The 23399-nt window shown below is 43.3% G+C and overlaps 2 protein-coding genes across 3 annotated transcripts in view; one reads left to right on the top strand and one right to left on the bottom strand.

The window, feature by feature from the left end:
• aox6 (aldehyde oxidase 6) overlaps window positions 1-11270 on the top strand; it is a 21340-nt gene extending 10070 nt beyond the window's left edge. The window contains exons 2-36 of one of the 2 annotated variants that reach the window (XM_053417240.1): window positions 154-293; window positions 1175-1232; window positions 1385-1481; window positions 2082-2190; window positions 2287-2413; window positions 2581-2642; window positions 2940-3008; window positions 3151-3231; window positions 3460-3604; window positions 4110-4202; window positions 4285-4436; window positions 4605-4698; window positions 4788-4897; window positions 4988-5172; window positions 5330-5492; window positions 5563-5640; window positions 5728-5897; window positions 5976-6102; window positions 6242-6364; window positions 6626-6722; window positions 6803-6927; window positions 7170-7303; window positions 7386-7473; window positions 7782-7868; window positions 7964-8155; window positions 8361-8588; window positions 8704-8799; window positions 9082-9210; window positions 9310-9384; window positions 9478-9530; window positions 9673-9787; window positions 9882-9947; window positions 10032-10220; window positions 10329-10496; window positions 10951-11270. In XM_053417240.1, the coding sequence (XP_053273215.1) occupies window positions 154-293; window positions 1175-1232; window positions 1385-1481; window positions 2082-2190; window positions 2287-2413; window positions 2581-2642; window positions 2940-3008; window positions 3151-3231; window positions 3460-3604; window positions 4110-4202; window positions 4285-4436; window positions 4605-4698; window positions 4788-4897; window positions 4988-5172; window positions 5330-5492; window positions 5563-5640; window positions 5728-5897; window positions 5976-6102; window positions 6242-6364; window positions 6626-6722; window positions 6803-6927; window positions 7170-7303; window positions 7386-7473; window positions 7782-7868; window positions 7964-8155; window positions 8361-8588; window positions 8704-8799; window positions 9082-9210; window positions 9310-9384; window positions 9478-9530; window positions 9673-9787; window positions 9882-9947; window positions 10032-10220; window positions 10329-10496; window positions 10951-11001 (4076 nt within the window). In that variant the 3' untranslated portion in view covers window positions 11002-11270. Of the gene's footprint in view, window positions 1-153; window positions 294-1174; window positions 1233-1384; window positions 1482-2081; window positions 2191-2286; window positions 2414-2580; window positions 2643-2939; window positions 3009-3150; window positions 3232-3459; window positions 3605-4109; window positions 4203-4284; window positions 4437-4604; window positions 4699-4787; window positions 4898-4987; window positions 5173-5329; window positions 5493-5562; window positions 5641-5727; window positions 5898-5975; window positions 6103-6241; window positions 6365-6625; window positions 6723-6802; window positions 6928-7169; window positions 7304-7385; window positions 7474-7781; window positions 7869-7963; window positions 8156-8360; window positions 8589-8703; window positions 8800-9081; window positions 9211-9309; window positions 9385-9477; window positions 9573-9672; window positions 9788-9881; window positions 9948-10031; window positions 10221-10328; window positions 10497-10950 lie in introns of those variants that run through there. The other variant, XM_053417241.1, reaches the window with a different exon arrangement.
• Window positions 10748-23399, bottom strand: aox5 (aldehyde oxidase 5). The gene is given in 35 exon segments (XM_053416821.1): window positions 10748-11460; window positions 11970-12137; window positions 12279-12467; window positions 12777-12842; window positions 13008-13122; window positions 13721-13773; window positions 13868-13942; window positions 14127-14255; window positions 14359-14454; window positions 14636-14866; window positions 14990-15181; window positions 15318-15404; window positions 15502-15589; window positions 15721-15854; window positions 15940-16064; window positions 16149-16245; window positions 16334-16456; window positions 16674-16800; window positions 16894-17063; window positions 17475-17564; window positions 17651-17813; window positions 17888-18072; window positions 18572-18681; window positions 18789-18882; window positions 19805-19956; window positions 20270-20362; window positions 20533-20677; window positions 20779-20918; window positions 20921-21041; window positions 21122-21189; window positions 21563-21689; window positions 21783-21981; window positions 22079-22187; window positions 22676-22733; window positions 23355-23399. Coding segments are annotated over 35 exon segments (4215 nt in total). The 3' UTR covers window positions 10748-11409.

Raw genomic sequence — 23399 nt, 5'->3', positions numbered from 1 at the left:
TAAGAGGCAACCTGAGTTCCAGGAGAAGATAAGAAGGAGATGGAAAGAAAGGGAGGAACAAGAGCAAAGAGCGAAAAGCTATATAATAACATTCAATTTATTAAAAAAAAAGAAATTAAATTGTAACCACGTGTGAGTCTTTTATTTTGAAAGTGCGTGCAGACGGAGGTGTGGCGGCTGGTCTCCCCCCATCCTCTGCACGGGTGTTGAACTCAGGTGAACCGCAGGTGACATCAAACATGTCTTCAGTGAACCGAGGTGACGCGTTGTGCTTCTTCATCAACGGGAAAAAGGTGCGTTGCTTGTTTATCTGGTGAACGTGTCTGTTTGTGTGACTTCGTCAGACTGAGTAACGGGAACGGGCTGAAGGAATAGTAGCAGCCCCCCCCCACCCCCACCCCAAAAAAAACAACTTGTTAGACAGCATTGTTTAATTAACAAGGTGTAGCTCAGTTATATATGATGTGACATCCACTGAATTTAATATTCAATTGTTTAAATAGGTCTGAAAGAACAAAAGCTGAAGTTGTTAAATGTCTTTATTTCCACTGATATTCTGCTTTTAATTTAGAATAATGCTGGATAATGTTTTGGGGGTAAAATTATATTTCTAACTGATATAATATATATAAAAAAATCCTCTAAAAATAATATAGGGGCGGATTTTACCCAGATCACATTGAAATGCAGTACTTTTTTTTATTATTTTTATTTTTCTGAAGTAAAGCATTCTGAGTATTTCCAGGTTCAACCAATTAATTAGCAAGTAGTAATAAGAGGATAGAAATTGATTAGTTCAAATACTACAGTTGCCAATCTTTAATACTTTATGTAATACTGTACATGCCAAAACTCACTATTAAATGAGTATTATGTTGTATGAAAATAAACAGTTTTGCCCTCTTATGAGGTAATTGGATCATAAAGTTACTCTGGGCTGCACCACATCTGCCTCCAGTTCTACTGTAAGGAACCATGGTGGTAGTTTTGAGCAGGATGTGACCTTTAACCCCTTAAAACCCCAATTTAAACAAGTCTACATGATAACTTCTTTCCACCTGTTCAATATAATTAAATTTAGAAGTATTACAGTATTTCTCCGGTGTTAGCTTTTCTTGTCGTCTCTCTGTAGAATATAAAATCTCCTGTGCCTTTGTGCTTTCTATCCAAACAGGTAACGGAGAACCATGCCGACCCAGAGACGATGCTTTTGTCCTTCCTCAGAGAGAAATGTATCCTTCCCAACTTTAACTCTTTTCAATCCACCACCATAAATAAAGTCCTATACATGAGCTGCATGATTCCGTTTCATAAATCCCTAACAATCACATGACCTGTTGCTGTTTACACCACCTGTCGATCATTCCCTTGACTGCGACTCCAGTGAGGTTGACTGGAACCAAGTATGGCTGCGGGGGCGGAGGCTGCGGCGCCTGCACTGTCATGGTGTCTCGCTATCAACCTGCCACCAAAACCATCATGTATCCTTTATCCCAAACCACATGGACCTGGTGAAAACCCCACATAGACAGAGGGAGACCATGCAAACTCTCAAGTCTCATGAACTCAGGCCAAGTACTCCTTTTTGGGCCTTAAATCTCCATTTGCAGTGGACAGATAACATTATTTCACCTAAATTTCAAATATCATATTCTACTCTTACATATTTTGTTATCTGTTTATCTGTTATTTGCTGTAAACACAGGGAGAATATGCAAACCACACACAGAAAAGACCCCATCTGAACTGGTAACTTCTTGTTTACAGAGCTAACCACCCATTTTTACAGCTTGACAACTTTATTCTCGTAAAATTACCACTTTGTTCTCTATACTATGTCGTACAAATACATATACACTAATTATACTACAAATAAAATAAACAGCTATGAAAAAAATGGGGACCCCACTGGAATCCAAGCCACATTTGTAAGTAAAATAATATGGTTTAAAACTCCTCATTGAATAAAGCTCAAGAAAACTGAGCCCATAGTTAAATCTGAATACTCAGCCCTCCACTAGAATTTAAGGCACATGCATCACATGTCAGATCAGCACAGTTCTCCCTCACGTTACCGTCAGACACTACTCGGCGAACGCCTGCCTCCTGCCGCTGTGTCAGCTCCATGGAGCCGCAGTCACCACGGTGGAGGGCGTTGGCAGCACCAAGACCAGGATCCACCCCGTGCAGGTCAGAGCTGGATCACGATCATTCGCTGTTTGTTTGCCGCGTAATGTGAATAACTCTTTTAATAGGTTTGAAAAATGGCTGTTGTTGTGTTTACAGGAGCGAATAGCGAAGGCTCATGGGTCCCAGTGTGGCTTCTGCACTCCGGGGATGGTGATGTCCATGTACACTCTGCTGAGGAACCAGCCTCAGCCCTGCATGGACGACATCACCCAGGCTCTGGCTGGTTCGTTTGCTTTTTGTCCCATTAATCAAACCGTAACATTTGATGAACACTAGATGGCGCCATAGAAATGAGAAAAACACAGCTATCTAATTGTTGTCTATGCCAAAACAAGGTAAACAAACACATACATCTTAAACACCTCATCACTGTGTGTCTGTGCTATTCAGGTAATTTGTGCCGGTGCACTGGATATCGCCCCATTGTTGATGGCTGCAGGACCTTCTGTCAGGTACAAAGTGCAGCGCCACATCAGACGCATAATAATCATAATAATCATAATAATCATATCACAGATTCTTATCTTACTCTGTTGGTATGACCTGTTTGTGTCCTAATGTCATTTAAGGTCTTTTAGGTCCATTTGATTCACTTATTTATATATATTTATGTCTTTATCCCCTTTTATTGACGTTTTTTCCATCTATCTTTTTATCATAATTTGTAATGCTTTTAAAATGATATTGTATTTGTTATGCTTTTGTCTTATTTTAATAAAGTTTAATTGAATGAATGAATGTATGAACAGGAAACCAACTGCTGTCAAGCCAATGGAGCCGGAGACTGTTCAGAGAAAGATACTGATGAACCAGAGCAGGTGAGGTCATGTTTTTCTTTATATTTAAGATATAAAGAAAAACATGAGATTCAACCCAACTCTTTCTCTTCTTTGCCTTTTTTGTCTTTCTGTCACTTTTTTTCACTTCAACATTTATTTAATTCTGCCTCCTTATTTCCAGGAGAAGCCCCGGCTGTTTGACAAGGATGAGTTTGTGCCACTGGACCAGACACAGGAGCTGATTTTCCCTCCTGAACTCATCGTAAGTTTTCCAGAAATAGTTTCACACACAAGCTCTGTGTTGTCAGCACTTTTAGACAAGAGGCTAATTTATATCAAAACCTTTGAAAATAATATTCATTTTAGTCTCAACCAAAGCTCTTATTTAGACTTATTTTCATTGCTTTCAGTTTTAAGTAAATTATTGCAAAATCACACTTTACACTGAATGTAATAATCGCTGTATAAGAACGTCCCTCTCTCTCGAAAGCTGATGGCGGAGTCAACGAACCCTCGGACACTCACCTTTCACGGGGAGAGGATGACCTGCGTGTTCCCCGCCTCTCTGGAGGAGCTGGTGCAGCTGAAGAGCAGCAACCCCAAAGCTCCGCTGCTCATGGGAAACACCAACATAGGTGAACATTGGAAAAAAAACACTTCATCTTTTTCAATTTGATGTTGGCCCTCTGTCTGTTGCATCAATTTACGAGATTTTTTTAGTGTCTTTTTGTCAGAGATGAGATATACTCATACACCCGATAGAGCCTATTCTGATCCACCACAGGCTGAACACTGTGAATATGGGCCTAGTTTGAAGATATACTCTCTAATCAATTGATTGATTGATGATATTTATTGCTTTTTTCTAAACATTTTATACTATAAAACTGAGCTGAAACATTTAAAAAAGGATAATTCCTTTTTCTAGAGCCCAAGCATTATGGATTTTTGGCTCCTCTTTCCTTACTTTAGCTCCTGAGACATTACCTGGCCTAACCCCTTACCAAAATGATTAAAGATGGTTAATTGGTGAATGTGAGCGTGAGTGGTTATTTTTCCCCCGTATGTTGGACCAGTGATAACGATCAGAAAAGTTTGACCCATTTAATTAAACTGTGTTTTCTCTGCTTTGTGTCGAAGGTCCCGATATAAAGTTCAAGGGCGTCGTGCATCCGCTGATCATATCCCCGACCAGCGTGATGGAGCTGTATGAGGTCACTCAGACGCCACAAGGTACACCGACTCTAACTTTGCCTATATGCAAAAGATTTCAGTCTTTTTAGTGTTTACCAGCGAACACGACTTTTTCCTACAGGTGTTTGGTTGGGAGCGGGTTGCAGTCTGTCCGAGGTCCGCTCTCTTCTAGAGAAGCTGCGTCCTCAGTTTCCAGAGGAGAAGACCGAACTCTTCACAGCCCTGATCCAGCAGCTGGGGAACCTGGGAAGCCAGCAGATCCGTAACGTCGCTGTAGGTCTACTTCACTGCCGATGTATATTCAGTCAGAGATGCTCCTGTGCTTTTCTCTGTTTTCCTGTTAAACCTCCCCTCCTTCCTCCATCTTTCCTATCTTTGTTAATTTCCTTCTTCTCCTGTGGTTTTAACAGGTTTGAATTAATACCTTTTTTCATTATTAAGACTCTTGGAGGCAACATCATGAGTGCGTACCCCAATTCCGACCTGAACCCAGTTTTGGCTGCAGGGAACTGCAAACTGAGCATCATTTCCAGTGGTGAGGTCTTCTTGAGAAATTTGAAAACCTGTGACGGCTTCTAGGTTTTTTTTAAATCCTGATTTACAAGCAGTTTCTTAATCCACCAGGAGGAAGACAGGAGGTCCCTCTGCATCAGGATTTCTTTGTTAGCTTTGGGAAAACCGCCCTGAAACCTGAAGACATTGTTCTCTCGGTTTTCATTCCCTTTTCCAGAAAGGTACAAAAACTCTTCTGTCTTCACATATCTTTGCTCCGATGCTCTTAAACGAAATTAAAAGTGGGATATAATATCCTGTTTGTCCTGCAGGGGGAGTTTGTTCGAGCTTTCCGTCAGGCTCCGAGAAAGGAGAGCTCCTTCGCCACCGTGACAACAGGAATGAGGGTGTTTTTCTCGGAGGGATCTCGAGTGGTCCAGGACGTCAGCATTTATTTTGGAGGAATGGGATCGACCACAGTGAGTGCTGCCAAAACCTGCGCAGCTCTCATCACGAGGTCAGTGGGACATGTATTGCTCAGCGGGGGATAATCTGCATTTTTAGAAGTGGATTAATGAAAAATGAAAATTTGAAATTTGTTTCAACACAGCAAAACATTTAAAAAAGCAACAATGAAAAACACACTTTCAGGGTTCCCCTTGTCTTTCCCTCAGGCCATGGGACGATGAAGTCCTCAGCCAGGCCTATGACGTCCTCCTGGACGAGTTGTTCCTTCCTCCCTCGACTCCAGGAGGGAAAGTGGAGTTCCGGCGCTCACTGACTCTCAGCTTCCTCTTCAAGTTTAACCTGGAGATCCTGCACAAGCTCAGAGAAATGGTAAATCTTCAATGCCACATTGTAAGTACTGCTGACACAAGCGACTGAGAAGAGTTTTCTCTTTTTACAGAATGTGATCACAGATCAGCTTCCTGAGAAGATGCAGCCTTTACCCAGAGAGATCCAGTCCAGCCTGCAGGAGTTCCAGGTCCAAAGTTAATGTATCTCTACATCTTAAAAGAACAAGAGTTAGATTGTGAAATACAGCTGACAGCTTCCTCTTCTCCTCCTCCAGAATGTGTCGAAGGACCAGAACAACCAGGACCCAGTGGGCCATCCCATAATGCATCGCTCTGCCATCAGCCAGGCCACAGGTGAAGCCGTGTATTGCGACGACATCCCCAGAACAGACGGAGAACTCTTCCTGGCTCTGGTCACCAGCTCTCGAGCACACGCTAAAATCACGTAAGTGTCGATTCGGGTTGTTTGACTCACCGTCTCATTTAAATCTCCTCATCTTATTTTGTGTCCTTTGTCCACCAGGGGGATGGATGTGAGCGAGGCTCTGCTGCTTCCAGGTGTCTTCGATGTCATCACAGCCAAAGATATTCCTGGGAAGAAAGTCCGTGCGATGTCTGGATATGACGAGGAGCTCCTCGCCGAGACAGAGGTGGAGCATATATGTTTGTGTGTTTTTGTTTTTCAACACCTGGGGGGAGAAGCAGTTTCAGAGAAGAAACTGACACTTGTGATTATCTTGTTTAATATCTGCCAACAGTGGTTTTACCTCCACTGATGTGTGTCTTCAGGTGTCGTGCATCGGTCAGATGTTGTGCGCCGTGGTCGCTGATACACGGGTGCATGCCAGGCGAGGCGCAGCAGCCGTGAAGATCAGCTACGAGGACTTGCCGGATCCCGTGTTCACCACAGAGGTCTGTGATCACGTCCAAATCTTTATATTTATTTCCTTCTGTATCAGCCTGATATATTTGTGCCTTTCATTACTTTGGAATTTGAAATAAGTTTTCAGTTTGAACACTGCTTGGCTGCACAGTGTGGTTTTATGGTCAAGATGACAAAAGTGTCTGCCTTTTGTCTTTTCAGAATAAATTCACCCTTTAATCTTCATGTTTCTGATCTCAGTATTTAAGATTTAATATCCTCATGGTGTTTATCCTCTTCCGCTGCGACAGGAAGCCATTGAGAAATCCTCTTTCTTCGAGCCACAGAGGATGATACAGATTGGAAATGTAACCGAGGCCTTTAAAAGTGTCGATAATGTTTATGAAGGTAAATATCTTTTATCTGTATCTGTACATAAATCGTGAGGACATTCTACGACTGACTGTCTTTGTAACTGTTTTCCTCAGGAGAGGTTCGACTGGGCGGCCAGGAGCATTTCTACATGGAGACTCAGAGCATGCTGGTTGTTCCTGTGGGCGAGGAGACGGAGTTCAACGCTTACGTCTCCACTCAGTGGCCGACTTTAGTTCAGGTGCACCGAGACGCCTGGACACTGGGAGTTGTCTTTCTCAGAATTGTTTCCCAGTTTTGGAGACACGAGATCGATTGGAATGTTCTGAACTGGAATTCATTGATTTCACCAAAGTTTAAAACATTTAACAATTATTTCCTCTTTTTAGAGATTGTGTGATGAAAGTTGAAAGCTTAATAGTATGACTAAAAGTGAGGTCGCAGCTGAAGAGGATTTCTTTGTGTCTTATTTCCTGACTGCAGGATGCGATAGCGGAGACACTGGGCATCCCGTCAAACCGAGTCACCTGTCACGTCAAAAGGGTCGGCGGAGCATTCGGAGGAAAGGTCACTAAAACCTCCATCTTGGCTTGTATCACCTCTGTGGCTGCGTGGAAGTAGGTGGACAGAATTGAAATGAAATGAAATCATAAAAAGCTAGAAAGTTGTGATGGTTGGTGTTTTACATCTTTTGTCCAGGACCAATCGTGCAGTCCGGTGTGTTTTGGAGCGAGGTGAGGACATGCTGATCACGGGAGCTCGTCATCCTGTCCTGGGAAAGTACAAGGTACCACGACACTCTTTCATTTCAGGGAGGTTCATGAGGTTAGTGTTCGAATCCATTTGAGGCAGATTCCCTGAAAGTGATTCAAAGATGGTTCTGAGAGGATAAACATTTATTCAAAGACTAACAAGATGATTTAATGAATGTTTGAATCAACTATCTTGGATTAAGTTTGCCACAAATGTTCAGTTAGATTAACTAATTCGGTGTGGGAGGTCAAAGGTCAAGGTTGCTCTGGCTATTGGGCAGTTGTGGTTTAAAGTCAGCAAAGATTCAAAGAATCCCTGATAGTCGCTTGCTGCTTCTTTCAGGTTGGTTTCATGAACGATGGAAGGATCCTGGCGGCAGACATCCAGTACTACGCCAATGCTGGGAACACTGTGGATGAATCTGTTCTGGTTGGTGAAAGTCATTCTTTGCTTTCAGGTCTCTCGGAGTTCTCAAACCACAAATATGTAAAAATGCTCTCATTGATTTCTTCTTCCTGCTGCAGGTAGTTGAGAAGATCCTGCTCCACATGGACAACGCATACAACATCCCCAACCTGCGAGGCCGCGGCGCTGCCTGCAGGACCAACCTGCCCTCCAACACGGCCTTCAGGGGCTTCGGCGTGCCCCAGAGCCTCATGGTGGTGGAGAACATGGTGAACGACGTGGCTGCGGTGCTGGGACGCCCTGCTGACCAGGTCATATTCTGCAGACATGATGCAATTTTATCTTCACTGAATTAGAAAATGCTTCTCTCAAAATGCTATTTTTAAGAAATACAATAATTTTTTGGGCCTTGCAGTTACAGCCAATAGCCAGTAGGTGATGTTGTAGACCAAGAGCACCCCTACATCCAGTCCTTAGGTTGAAATCTTGCTTTTAGATCGGCTTTTATTCCACCAGATTCGGGAGACCAACATGTACAAGGGGGTGTCACTCACCCACTACAAGTTTGAGTTCAACCCAGAGAACTTGCTGCGCTGCTGGGAGGAATGTAAGACCAAGTCTGACTACAGCGCCCGGCGCCGAGCCGTCGACCAGTTTAACCAACAGAGCCGCTGGAAGAAGAGGGGCATGTCCATTATCCCCATCAAATATGGCATCGCGTTTTCTGAGGGCTTCTTAAATCAGGTCTCTGGGATTCAGCTTTAAATGTTTTTATCTGAGATGCATCAACCTGGTTTACTTGTACTTTACAAAAACATTTCAACTTATACAGCATGTTTCCTGTGTGTTTGTGTGAAAGGCAGCGGCTCTGGTCCACATCTATAAAGACGGCTCTGTTCTGGTGACTCATGGTGGGGCAGAGCTGGGTCAGGGAATCCACACTAAAATGCAGCAGGTACTTGAGTGTGCAGTTAAAAGTATCACAGGCACAATATCCATCTGTAACTTTCCAAGTGTTCTGTCTTCATACCTTCAAAGCAGTGCGGCAGCTTAATGTAATGATTGAAAAATGTATCTTAAAATCACCTGGTTCACTGTACAGACATTTTTAATCCACTGCTGAGAACCAAAGAGAAATGACAACCGAGATTAGTTTTCGTTTTATTTCACTAAATTTCACATTACCAAACACTTTATTCTCTTATAAGCTCACAATCTGTTTCCTGTGTGCTGTTAGGTTGCCAGCCGAGAGCTTCACATCCCGCTCTCTCAGATTCACATCAGTGAAACCAGCACCGACACCGTTCCCAACACCTCCCCCTCCGCTGCTTCCTTTGGCACGGACGCCAACGGCATGGCGGTCAAGGTAACGTCCAGGTCCCGCAGGGAGATCTTCTGTATCACACACATTGGCAATGAAAAAAGAAAATATGTGTACGAATCTTATTCCTATTCTTTGGTTCAGGATGCCTGCCAGACTCTGTACAGGCGACTGGAGCCAGTCAGGCAGAAGAACCCCAAAGGATCATGGGAGAGTTGGGTAAGGTTAATCCTGAAGGGTCACACTGACAAATGGTGCATTTAATCAAACATCGGCCACAGAGACATGAATTTATCAATATTTGTCTTTCAGGTCCAGGCAGCTTTTGTTGAGAAAATCAGTTTGTCAGCCACTGGATTCTACAAGTGAGAAATAACTGAAATAATTACTGGATGAACCAATAAAAAGTGACTCTCTTCATACCTGGCGTTACCGCACGTCCTTGGGGAGACGCTAGTTGATGCCAGGTATGAAGAGGGTCAATGATGGATTCCTGTTTGTCCTCAGAGGTCCAGACCTTTACATGGACTGGGACAAGATGGAGGGGCAGCCCTACTCTTACTACACATTCGGGGTGTGTTGCTGTGAGGTGGAGCTGGACTGCCTCACCGGAGACTTCAGGGTCAGAACGCACAGATTTCATCCTTCAAACAACGTAATGGGAATTGTAGGTTTGAAGACGAGGTTGAAAGAATTTAACTTTTTGCATTTTGTAGACTTTGAGGACAGACATTGTGGTCGACATCGGCAGGAGTGTGAACCCCTCTGTGGACATCGGACAGGTGAGACCAGTTTAATATTGTAAATATTGATTGGAATCTTATTGACGTTCCTGCATTTCCCCCTTTCTTTCCTCCCTGTCTCAGATTGAAGGAGCCTTCATGCAGGGTTTGGGTCTCTACACTCTGGAGGAGCTGAAGTTCTCTCCCTCCGGGCTCCTGTACACTCGCGGCCCTTCCCAGTACAAGATCCCTGCGATGTGTGACCTGCCGCTTCGCTTCAACGTCTACCTGCTGTCAGACTCCCACAATCCCAATGCCATCTACTCCTCAAAGGTTTCTTCTGTTTATTTCGTTAACCCTTTTCCCGTAATTCTGTACGTTAAATACTGTGTTTGCAAATTCTCAGTAGTAACTTTCCTCGGCGGTGCTCTGTCCCTGCAGGGTATAGGAGAGCCTGTCCTCTTCCTGGGCAGCTCGGTGTTCTTCGCCATCAAGGACGCCGTCGCCGCCGCTCGCTCCCAGTCCGGTCTCACTGGCCCATTTTCCCTGGACAGCCCAGCGACAGCAGAGAGGGCCTGTCTAGCCTGTGCCTCGCCGTTCACTCAGAAGGTAGTGATAGTAAAATACTATCACTCTGGTCAGTGACATTTACTCTGACACCAGACGTGGGTTTTAACAGATATTATTTAGCACCAAACTTAGATGTAAACACACTAAAAATGAAAGTATAGTTGGATCAAATAAGCACATTTATGTCTGTTAGATTGTACTTTCTTGATCCCTATTGATCCTGAATTTATTACTTTATTACTTGTTTATGTTGTTTTCTATTTCTAAGAGGAATCCAGATGAAACAACCGTTGAGAGGCAGACAAAATCAATTTAATTCAGATAAAGCTAGTCAACTTCAAAAAAAGAAAATCAGTTAAACGAATACATGAAATCACTTCATAGTTCTTTCTATTCCATTAAAAAGAAAAGTAAACTTAGTGCCGCACAAAAACTTTAGCATTTAAAAATGACTGTTAACGTATAGTTGTTTGTTGTTTTATTTTGTTTCCAGATTGCAGCCAACAAACCCGGATCTTTCAAACCGTGGGCCTTGAACATCTAAAACTGGAACTGTGATTCTTTTCGAAAATCAAAGTAAAGCAAGACTGAATGTAACTCATAATAATCACCTGATAAGGTTATATTTTTAATACTTAATAAGATATTTTACATTTTCTACTAATCAAAATCACACCAAGCTCAATGTGAAATGAACCCATGATAAGCAGTAGATTTTACAGTACATATGAATGTTTTTGCTCATCTGCAACAGAATAAATAATTATATATTCAACACATGTTTGACTATAGTAAATAAAACCATCATTTGAACTGTAGTCATTCAGCACCGGGACACAACCACAGAAAACAGGCTCTAACTGATGAGAAGATCTTTTAGAGGTGCCGCAGTGGAGAGTCCATCATCGTCTGTAAACTAACCCTGACTTGTCTCCTTGTGGACCGAGGACGCTCACACCTGAATGCACCACGGAGTCGCCGTCCCGTCCGTCTGAGATGAGGCCTGCAAGAGCGACAGGAAGGGTTGTTAATCAGGGGTTGGCAGAGATACCAGTAAGGAGAAAGCACTGGGTGAAAACGTATGGTGGGTGGTAAAGCTTTTAAACACTTTGGAACTTCTACTGAGCAACAGCGCCCCCTCCCGCCTCACATGGTGATAACCTCCTATGGCCTGATGAATATAAGAATTTGTGGTATTTGGTTAGTTTATGATTCATTTCTTTTTCAGAATGGACTGTGGTAAAGTGTATTTATTTGGTCAACTTATTAGATATGTACACAGAATTGACTGATTGTATAATGGAACTGAGGTAAGCAGTGGTTGTGCCCCAGCAATTTTCACATTTGAGTTGTGACAGTGAATTGTGAAGACCGCCATGTTTGAACAGGTGTAATACAGTTTGGGTTCTGCTGGTTAATTTAGTGTTCAGCTTAAGCATCAGTTCGCCTTTTCAAACATCCCAAGTCTGACTCGGTTTAACAATATGCTGCCAGTCCAAATCATGCTCGTACCATCTCAGTGAACTGGTCCTGACAGGCCATGCGGATCTTCTCAGCTGTAGCCGGGGAGCTCAGGGGGAACGTGTCGCCCAGTCCTTTCTCTTTGTGAGCCTCTGCGATGGCTGCTTTGATGGCAAAGAAAAGAGTGGAGGCGAAGAAGACTGGAGGCTCACCTATACCCTGGAACCACAAGACACACAACAGAGCACTGAAGGTTCACAGAGAAATACCCTGGATCACATTCAGGAGAGATTTATCAATGTATTCAGAAAGACTTTTCCTTTTGGTTGAAGTCTTTTTAAGGCTGGTCGCCTGTGTTACCTTGGACAGGTAGATGGCGTGAGGATTTTCGGAGTTGGCGAGCAGATGCACGTTGAACTCAGCTGGGACGTCGCAGAGCGATGGCACCTTGTACTGAGACGGCCCTCTGGTCATCAGGACTCCATCCGGGGAGAACTGCAGCTCCTCGATGGTGTACAAGCCGACGCCCTGGACGAAGCCTCCCTCCACCTGGTAAACGTCACGGACACTGATGTGATTTGTCCAGGAAACACATTAATACAGTTCTATTCTGTGGTGGCATGTGTCCTTGGAGTGATACATATTTGTTATGAGCAAAAGCAACTGAACAGATTTCCAGGAAACTTGGTGAAAGTATGGGACATTGGCCAAGAATGAACTCTTGGCGTTTTGGACCGATTTTCTTTAAAATTGTTAGATAGGACATTTTTGCTAATTTCCCAGTTAATAATAAATATATTCTGATGAAAAAGGAGGAGGCTGAGGAAGAGGAGGAGCATGATGAAGGAGGAGGAATACCTGTCCAATGTCCAAAGCAGGATTGATGCTTTTCCCAACATCCATTACAATGTCAGTCCGAATGTTCTGCAACAAACAAAACAGTGAAAAAATTTTACTACGAATATATTCACAATTTATTGCATTTATACTATGTGTGATGAATGATTCAAAATGAAAAATAGGAATTAGAAAATTCAGAATGAAGTATTGTTAAGAGTAATTATCAGTAATAGTAAAAAGTGGAAATACCTTGTGATCCCCAGTGAGACAGTCGATCTCCACTTCAGAGCAACAGGCACCGTAGGTGAAGTAATAGTACGCTTGACCTTCACCTTTCTCCCAGTCCACGTTGGTGGCTGGTCCCCTGTTACACAAACACACACACACACACACACACACACACTCTAGTACCCCTCACTTTTTATAAACCAGTTGGATTTGATGTGCTGTGGTGGAAATATGTAGTTTATAAGTTTATTTGTAAACGGATCCACACAGGCAAGGTGGAATTTGCAAATCAGATGAAAAGTGTTTCTGAGTGGGTTACCTCCTGACCCAAAACACACACGCGCGGGAGGGGGGGGGGGCGGGGGCGGGGGGGTTGTGAATGCATTCTTCTGTGTCTGTAGAGGTGTGACTCATAGGCTGCATCCTACATGTTGTTGAAGAGGAAATATTATCATGTGTGTTGAGGGTGTTGTGTCAGTCAGCTGAGTTGTTGGAACAAAGGACAAACAGTCCCACCACAGAGTACAACAAAGGTCCCTTTAGAATTCAGGTGACCTCAGGATCAACTCCTCTAGACGATGGGCTCACATGATAGATAGACAGTGGGAGCACCGTAAAGTTTATGTCGAGCTGAATCCTAGATGGACATGTCTGTTGTAAGCATAAACTAAGAAGTTCTTAAGTAAATTTCCATTACAGTGCCCAGATCAGATCTTAATGAATAATTTACTTACATAAAAAATCCAGTTGCAGATAAACTGATCTTCTGGAAGAAAGCGTCACTGGCCTGGGAGAAGGTAAATTAGATTTCAGCTTTCTTTGTCGCACATTATCATTTTCAAATACGGTTATGAAAGCAGTTGTGGTATTTGATCAGTTACCCATTGCTTCCATGTGTTTTTGGGATTCGCCTCCATGAGTGGTTTCAGGCGTCTCATTAGCTTCTCACAAGCATCCTGAAAAAAAATAAACATGTCATCAACAATTCCGACTTACCGACCTTCCTCCCTACCAATCTAAGAATATGTGTCTAAGACGATACGACTGAGAATGAAAAGAACTTGGAAGATAAATCTCAGAGGAAATGTCCACAGTCCACTGCTCTCTCACTGACACCGTTTCTTAAACATTAGCAGGTACCTTGACGGCCATGCCCACAGCGTCGGTGCCAAACGAGGCCGCGGACGGTGCCGCGTTGGGGACGTTTCCTGTACACGTCTCTTTGATGAAGATGGAAGACATGGGGACCTTGAGGACACGGCTCGCTATCTGGAACACGAGGGAAGAATGCAGTGGAACAATTTTAATATTGTTCCTTTGCTTTACCATCATCTTGGAGAACACAGAGGACTAGAAGAAGCTTAAATCTCACCTGTATGGCCTTGGTGTGGATGCCCTGACCCATCTCTGTCCCTCCGTGTGTCACCAGCACTGAGCCGTCTTTGAAGATGTTCACCAGAGATGCACCCTGGGAAACACAAGTGGATGAAAGCCTGAGTTAATGTGCACAGACAATAGCAATTTAAAAAAGTAAAAGAATATCCTTCGATTAGTATCGTACCCTCAAAGCTGCGACATACACCAACAGGCTTTAAAAGCAAATGTGTGAAAAACTCGACAACATAAAATCAACACTTTTTAAGACTCACCTGATTATAGAAACCTTTGGAGAAGCCGACGCCAAACTTCTGCGGCACGGCAGCGATGCCTCTCTTCTTCCAGCGGTTGGAGGAGTTGAAGAGCTGGACGGCTCGGAGCCGATCCTCATAGTCGGCCCTGTCCAGACACTCGTCCCAGCAGCGCACCATGCTGGTGGGGCAGAACGGCTGCTTGTAGTGGGTGTAGCTCAGCTCCTCCCTGTACATGTTGACGTCTCTGACCTGGAGCAGTAAATCATGTACTCATTTGTCATAGAGGTTTTGATCTACTATTCAAAAATTAGAATTTTTGGAAACTACTTTAGGACGGAAACATTCCACGGCTACATCCCGGGGACCTCTGACCTTTTCTGGGGGCAGGCCGCAGCGGACCGCCACCTCGTGCAGGACGCTCTCGATCACCATGAGGCCCTGAGGCCCACCGAAGCCCCGGAACGCCGTGTTCGACGGCAGGAAGGTCTTGCACACAACGCCCCGACCTCGCAGGTTGGGGATTTTGTAGCCGTTGTCCATGTGGAGGATCGCTTTGTCCATAATCTGAAACAGAGGAGGAGAACCCCAAAGTTTTGAGTTTCAGTTCAGTTAAAGTTATATTGATGGTTGTGGACAGACAGTGTCTTTTGACTCTGTATTTAAAGTTGTTCGCACACTGTCCATGTTTCTGTTCACTCACGAATGAGGACTCATCCAGTGTGCATCCTCCATTGCTGTAGTAAATGATGTCGGCGGCTACGATGGTGCCGTCGCTGTTGTACCCAACCTGGAGATGGAACAGGACAGTCAACAGCTATTGTTTAAGCACCCCGTCAAACACTACATATGACATAAGTGGAGATTTTAAAATGGTGATTTTTTACCTTGTACTTTCCGAGGAATGGGTGTCTGCCGCCAGTGATCAGCATGTCGTCCCCTCGGTCCAGGCAGCAGCGCACGGCCTTCCCAGTCCTGGAGAGATTAAAAACCCATTTCACATGTTATAGAAATCTCCTGGCTGCTGTGGCCTGTAGGTCTTTGTACCTTGAGGTGGTTTCTGCTGCTCATTCATAAGCCCAGTCAGGCTGTTTTGATTTTCTCACTTGTGTGCTGCGACTGCAGTGATGGCCGAGAGGGACGCGATCTTCATCACCTTTCCTCCGAACCCTCCGCCCAGCCTCTTCACGTGGCAGGTGATCTTGTTGGACTCGATGCCCAGCGCCATGCCAACCAGCTCCTGGTGCGAAGACACAAAACCAGCTCGGTAAGTTAAAGAGCGTCGTTTTTACAAAGGAAAAGGAGATATTGTTTTTTCCTTTGACCTGAGTGAAGGCACCGTGCTGAGTGGACACAAACAAATCCATCTCTTCATTCTCTCCCCTGGGAACAGCGATCAGCCCCTGAGTCTCCATGTAGAAGTGCTCCTGCCCGCCCATATAGATCTCATCTGCACATAACACCACATATTCAACTTCAAACAGCAAGAAGACGTGTTTAGAGATGGGAGGATGTTCCTGTGCAGGTGTTTTACCCTCCAGAATACGTTCAGCTGTCTTTAACGCTTCGTCCACATCCCCTCTCTCCACCTTCCTCTTGGGTTCAAAGTAAGACTCGTGCTTTATGGCGTCCTGGAGGATGAAACAAGAGAAAGGGAGTTAGAAATGAATCCCCTTTTATTGCCTTCCCAAACATTGAGCAAATATTAAAATGCCCGACCTCAATGGTGAAGAAGACAGGCAGCAGGTCCTGGTAGGTGACCTGAACCTTCTGGGCTGCTCTCCTGGCCTGTTCCCTGCTCTCTGCCACCACGGCACAGACGATCTGACCCACACAAAACACCTGCCGGCATTTTTGAATACACAAATCTGTTTTTACAAATACAAACATACAACAGGCATGCATGACTATTACTCTTAATTTTTCCTATTTGTCTTTGGCATGACTTAGAATAATCAGTCCAAAATGTCAAATGAAATTGGTTTATCTCCCCCAACGAGGATATGTTTTAAATCATATATTTTCTCTGCACGTGTGTGTGATGATTCGTTTTCAGCACCTCCTCTGTGGCGAACAGTTCCTCTGGGTTGTTGAACCAGAGTCGGACGTTCGCCCCAGGAACGTCTCCGGCTGAGACCACAGTGACCACACCGGGCATGTCCAGGGCCTCCGACGGGTCCACGTTACTGGTTCATGAAGAGAGTCATTGTTGTGAGTGTTTACATATTGTCTGATGGTTTAAAGCCTAAAGCTGTGACTCCCAAGAAAATGATACTGACGTTATTTTGGCGTGCGCTCTCGTGCTTGTCACCATGAAGATAAAGAGCTCTCCTTCGACCGGTGGCAGGTCGTCGTAGTACTTGGCTTCACCCGTGGCTTGCTGGAAAGCAGACTGATGCATGCTGGGTCGCCCAACGGGGTCAACGGAGGGCTGGGCCTCCGACACAAGCTGTGGACGAGGAGGGGGGGGACAGAACGGGGAAATTGTTTGATCTGATAAACGGATGCCACGGAGACAGGAGTGGGACACAATGTAAGTGCAGGGCAATCCTCTAAATTATGAACTTAATAGAAAATTTGGCAAAATAGGTTTTAAACTAGAGGGAGAGGAAATATTAAGATGTTGCATAATATGTGACCGTAAAAAACACCAGAAGAATTCACTCTGGTTTGCTGACAAACTTTTCTTACGAAATACAGAAGAATTATTTGGTAACTGGAAAATTCACACCCACTGGAAAATCAATTCACAGTTTTCTCTGGTGAAATTATGGCATTTGATAAACCAATAGCTTTTGGCAACACAGGCCCAGTATCATTCGCTCTCATGCAGCACAAGGTTTGAGCGCTGCAATCCGACCTGGTAGGACTGTTGACCCTGTGGAGCTTCGTTCTTGAAGGGCTTGAGTGCGCTGAGATACTCCAGGGGAAGATCAATGTCTGAGACACCCTAAAAAGAAGTATTAAAATGATCAGTTATTACGTTTTGTTTTTTTGACATACGAGTATTTGGTTTTTAATTTGCAGTTTCCTCACCCTCTCTCCCATCTCCAGGACAACTTGCATGTAAAACTTGAAGAAGAAGCTGAAGACGAGGCTCTTGCGATACTCCCCCTTCCCTCCGTGGATTGACGGAGACACGTCCACGTCTTCCTTCAGGAAGTGACAGGCCTCAGTGAGCAGATTTTCGCCCCACGGCCTGGAGGACACCAGAGTTTGTTCAGTTACGACCCTGATTAGCATTTGCAGCAAAATATAAAAATGCAAACATACCGTCCAACGAGCTGCTGGCACGTCCGTCCCGGTCTGACTAGAGTTGGTCCAACGCCGCCGTAGTAGATGTTGAGGGACTCCACGATGTCGGTTCCCTCCCTAATGACCACCTTCATTCCAGCGTTCACGATGGAAAAGGCGAACTCTCTTCTCTGGGCCTGTCGGTAAGCTGCCACAAACTCCCACTGAGGAGAGTCACAGTGTCACAAGGCGAATGTTTGATTCTTGCTGTAGATCTATGTATCATTTCTTTGTGCTGCAAACTTCTGCTAAAATGCACCAGATGCGATTCTGCTAATTGAGTTTTTACAAATCCTAGAAATGTGTTTTTTTTGTATGTTTTACACTTTTCAATTTGATATATCCAAGGAAATACTGGTTTCAATTGAACTCAGGAAGACTCCATCCCTGTGACTAATCAGTTATCTTCTTTTTAAGTTATCCTGTTAGTTAGAGCCAGGAATGAACGTGATAAATAATCTCCTCCGGTCACATTGTAATGTTTGTTTCCAACTAGTAGTAAGTCAATCCATAAGTTATGGTTTGCTCCAGGGTAATTGATGGTCACAATTGTCTGTGAAGGTCATAGGTCACAATAAATCGGTTCTTTTTAGGTCAGATTGTCAGAAGTTTTCTCAGAAGAGGGAACATGTGAGGAAGGAATGTTAAAGCAGCACGTCTCACAGGTTTGGAGCAGGGGATGTTGATGGACAGCAGGACTTCATTGGGCCTCAGGGCCGTTTTCCCAAAGGCAGTGAAGAGCTTTTCATTGAAGGGAATGTCCCTCGTCCCATCTGAATAGAAACACATAAAAGGATTTGGCTTCACCTTTCGGGGAGATGTCCTTCTTTATTTACGGGCTCTGGTCCTAAAGTGCAAAGACATTTATAAGTCACTTTACCTTTGGAGGCGACATGCAGTGTGCACCCCACAGCAGCCGAAACACTGCTCAGGTCGTATTTGGGATTCGCACTGAGGAGATTCCCACCAATTGTCTGCAGAGGCAAGAAATTATATTTGTACCTGCTCCCTCTGTCAGAAGCTTGAACAATACACTCAACTCATCTTCCGACAACTCACATTCTCTGGTAAAAAATATTGGAGACCCTAACTTCTATTTAGCAGCCAAGCATTATATTTAAATTCAAATCATATTGATCTGAAAAAGGCCACGAAACAGTCTTTCACGTTTTTTTCTCTGTTTGGTCAGATTACAGGAACTCAGTGTACATGGGCTGTTCAAACTGCAGCTGTTTCTATTTCTACCTCTTACCAGCACAAGGCAACAAATTCCTCCCGTCTTGGCAAACCTGCACTGGCTCCCAGTTAAATTTAGAATTGAATTTAAAATACTTTTACTATTGGTCTGCAAACCTATCAATGGCCTTTCCTGTCACTACTTTACTGATCTCCTGATCCAATATTCTGGCCCCGGGTCAATAGGTTTTCCTTTCCACCCCACAAGAACTCTTTTCAATCTCCTTGTGTTTCCTGTGAATGAGAGGCTGACCTCTTCTCTTTGGCTGCCTTAAGCTCTGGAATAACCGCCTGTTCCATATAAGGTCCTGGCCCTACTACTGATTATTTAAAACCTAATTTAACATCCATAATAAAGCCTGACTCTGTCTTATGACTGTGTTACGTTTATCACTTATCTAATTCATTCTTATATAGTTTATCTTTTATTGCATCTCTCTCTTGACACTACTGCGGTCCTTGCTATGGTTAAAGAACATTGGCCGAACTCCTGTTGTTTTTAATGTGCTATATCTGACTTATACATCAGCTTTGATACTTCTCACACATTTGAAAGTTCTCTACAGTAGCATGATGTATTATTAAAAGGATAATTTTGGTGATAAAGTGAAGTCATTGGCCTTCACAAGTAAACAAATTCGAATTCTATCAGGGACCTACCGCCATGTTGCGTATCTGTTTCGCTGCCAGACACTGGAGAGTCTGCAGCAGCGCCCGGTATCCTCTGGTCCTCGACTCCTCCATCTCAGACACGGCCCTCTCCAGTTCCTCCTTCAATGTGCTGAGGCTGCAGGCGGCTCCAACTGTCACACCTACCAGACAGGTGAGGGAGACGCAGATGTGTGGGGGGGGGCAACAGTCATCTATCTATATTGATTTTGAGCAAGTCTGCTGGTTATTTGCGTAAACTGCGTATTAGGGCCATAGTTTTATATATTTTGTATTTGTTGTTTTCTCTATGCATTGTTTCTGAAGCTATAGCTCCGACTAAAAATGATAAAATATTCTGATATAATGAGGGGAAGTCATTAATAACTTGAAGGTGGTTGGTATTCTCCATCAGGAATATATGACGTAGATATTTGCATTAAATAGAATAAAAAAATAAAATAAACGTCAACCCACCATTTTCCCCCCATGTCACAGCACTGAGCTCAGGAATTCTTCCGACGTAGACGAGCAGAGGATGGTGGACTCCTTTCAGAAGCATCTCTGGCCCTGGTAAGAAAACAATATAATGATAGTAATGTATGTAATCAGCTGACAAAGTAAATACAAAGCAGACCACACTGAATCTCTTCCACCCTATAATCATATGGGTATCATTTAACGTTATTTGGGGGAAATACAAGCATACAAGTGAAGGGAAGTGGGAGGTTTATCTTTACCAATGGTTGTGTTTCCAACAACCAGTGGAGCTGAGGGATGTTCGGCTTTCAACTCCAGGAGGTGGGATAGCTCAGAGGGAGCCACCAAATTCACTCTCTGTCCTTGGAAATAAAGAGCCTCCCCACTGAGTTTCTTCTCCATTATCTACAACAGAAGGAAAACCAGTTGACAAGTCTTTTATTCTGTTCATGGGGTCACAATTTCAGTGTGATTGTCTTTTTTGTGTTCAAATACAAAAGACTCACCAGCAGCTCTGGAGGGAAGATCAGATCCTGAGAAGGATCTAGAGGTAAAAGATCGTCCATTGGGAAAAGTTCTTCAGAAATCTGACAAAGGCAAGAAAAGATAACAGTCACATTACATATAAAAATCAAGTTTACAGTTCACAAAAAGTGTTTTCAACGTTTGGACATACATCACTCTCCTCGCTGTTAATGCTTTTACTGCCGTCCATTCCATTTTCCATACAGCATTTTCCTCCTCCTCCACTTTGGCAGCAGGCAGAGGTCTGGAGAAAAATAGTTCATGTTTCAGTGCGGCGATGTTTCTGGCACCACATGGAAAATTGGTCATAAGCGATGAACCTACCTCACTATCACAAAAAGTCTTAAATCCATCAATAATTGGCCTGTAGCCTGTGCAGCGGCAAATGTTCCCTGGAAAATAAAAAACAGAAGGTCAATAAAATCTCTTTAGGAACCACAAATTGGGTTATAGCAAAAAAAATCTTAAAAATGAACTTGAGATGTTCCCAAAGCCAAAAATTACATTTATTTAAAGAAAAGATGCCAAAAATCACTATATATTTACTATAATTTCACTTTATAAAACGTATATAACTTAATTTGTGGAGTAGATGTAAAAAGTAGCATTAGGTTAAATCCTGTACTTTGCTAAGTACTTAAGTAAAAGTATTTATTCAAATCTCCACTGCTGAATCCTGTCAATCTGTAAAATCTTTTATTTAATGCAAATTAAAGCTTGGTCCGGTCTTGTCATATACATTTTTATTTAATAAATTGTTTTTACCTCCAAGAGCTTCCCTGATGTCCTCCATGGAGGGCCGAGGTTTGTTCCTCAGCAAGGTGTACATGGACATCACCATCCCCGGAGTGCAGAAGCCACACTGAGACCCATGAGCCTTGGCGATTCGCTCCTGCAGGTCAGAAAAAGGAACATATATCCGGTGAGACTCTTCACGGCTGATAGGATACAGTAAAAAGAGTGGTGGATTAGAGAGACCTGTTACCTGGACCGGGTGCAGTTTGGTCTTGGTGCTGCCGATGCCTTCGACTGTCACCACAGCAGCACAGTGCAGGGTGACGATCTGCTGCAGGCAGGCGTTCACAGTGTAGTGTCTGCATGGTTTAAAGGTCACGGATGCAGAACTCTTTTTTTTTTTTTTAAACTGCTTTTCAAGGGTCTCAAATAAAGTATAGGTAAAAGCATATTTACATGTGACCTAAACCCGTTTTGAGGACACTTCAAAAGGAGGGAACATCTGAGGTTTGAAATCAGCAGGTTTGAGTTGTTATGAAAGATCCCAAAAAAGGATACACGACTCTTGCCTGGTGGTGGCTGTATCTGGACACCATGACAGTGCAGGCTCCACACCCACCGCTCCCACAGCCATACTTGGTCCCCGTCAGACCAGCTGGTGGAAAAGACAATCATAAAAAAAATAAAAAAAACAGTTATTACAGTTTGAGATTCACTTTACATTTGTGGCAAATAGAGTAGCATGATATAAGTACAATGACATTTAACATGTGATATTACAATTTTGTTTTTTTATTCCCCCACTCCAGTGACTGCTGTTTCCAGGTTGAACTTCTGTTCAACGATATACTAGGAATGCCTCGAGAGTACGTTCAATTGGACTCACGGAAATATTAATATTAGGGCACCATAGCCCTGTGAGACAAATTGTGATTTGTGAATATGGTCTAAACAAATACAATTTGATTGATTGATTGATTGAAATAGGTATGTAGACTAAAACTGCACTGACCCACAGAGCCATACAACTCTCGTTTTTAATAAAATTTAATTTAATTTCATTCCTAATCTTGTTTAACAGTGTGGTTTTAAGAGGAGGTGGTTTAGGACTTTAATTTGAAATGAGTGAAGAATAGAATCAACCTCTTCTCCTCAGAAAACTGAGCAGCACCTCCTCTGGATCCGCATTCTTCTCCACCACCTGGAGGAAAGGAAAGAAAGGAGGTAAATCAAAGTTACCATATCACAGTGTGAGGAGTAAAGCAAAGTCTAAAACTGAGAAGAATAATTGAAATAAGATAGCATAACCGTAGCATTACAGAGGAGCTGTGTAAACAACCGCCCTCCATCAGGTGACTTCATGCATACACATTCATGTACATATAATCGGAAGGACTTGTGGCCGAATAACCTTTCTTTTGTTAAAAATACATTGTCGCACAGTTTTACTAGTAAGCCAGTCCGTGTTAATCATGCAGCCTCAAATCATAAATGAATCTCAGAATATTGAAACAATTCTTAGAACTATACACAAACAAGCATTGGAGGGTTTTTGAGGTATTTGTAACTTCAGCTTTAAGCGTCCTTTTTCTGCACAGCACTCAAACCAAGTTAAACTCCAAACAATTTGAGACAAGTGAGACTGTAAACTAGAGCGCACATAGACAATAAAATCACACGTGAATAAAAATCAAAAATATACACAAATGACATTGTTAGAAAGAGTTGAAGCACGCAGGGATTAGTGAACAGCAATCCAAAAGGTACAAATAAACAATTAAATAGTATACTGGAATAAACAGTTGAATGTTGATGCTCTCACCTTTTTTCCATTGACAAAGAAGATCAGCTCACTTGGTGAAGACAT

The sequence above is a fragment of the Pleuronectes platessa genome, chromosome 24 (genome assembly GCF_947347685.1).
Source record: "Pleuronectes platessa chromosome 24, fPlePla1.1, whole genome shotgun sequence".
Lineage (NCBI taxonomy): Eukaryota > Metazoa > Chordata > Actinopteri > Pleuronectiformes > Pleuronectidae > Pleuronectes > Pleuronectes platessa.
The sequence above is the reverse complement of the archived record's forward strand: the minus strand, read 5'-3'. Positions and strand labels throughout refer to the sequence as shown.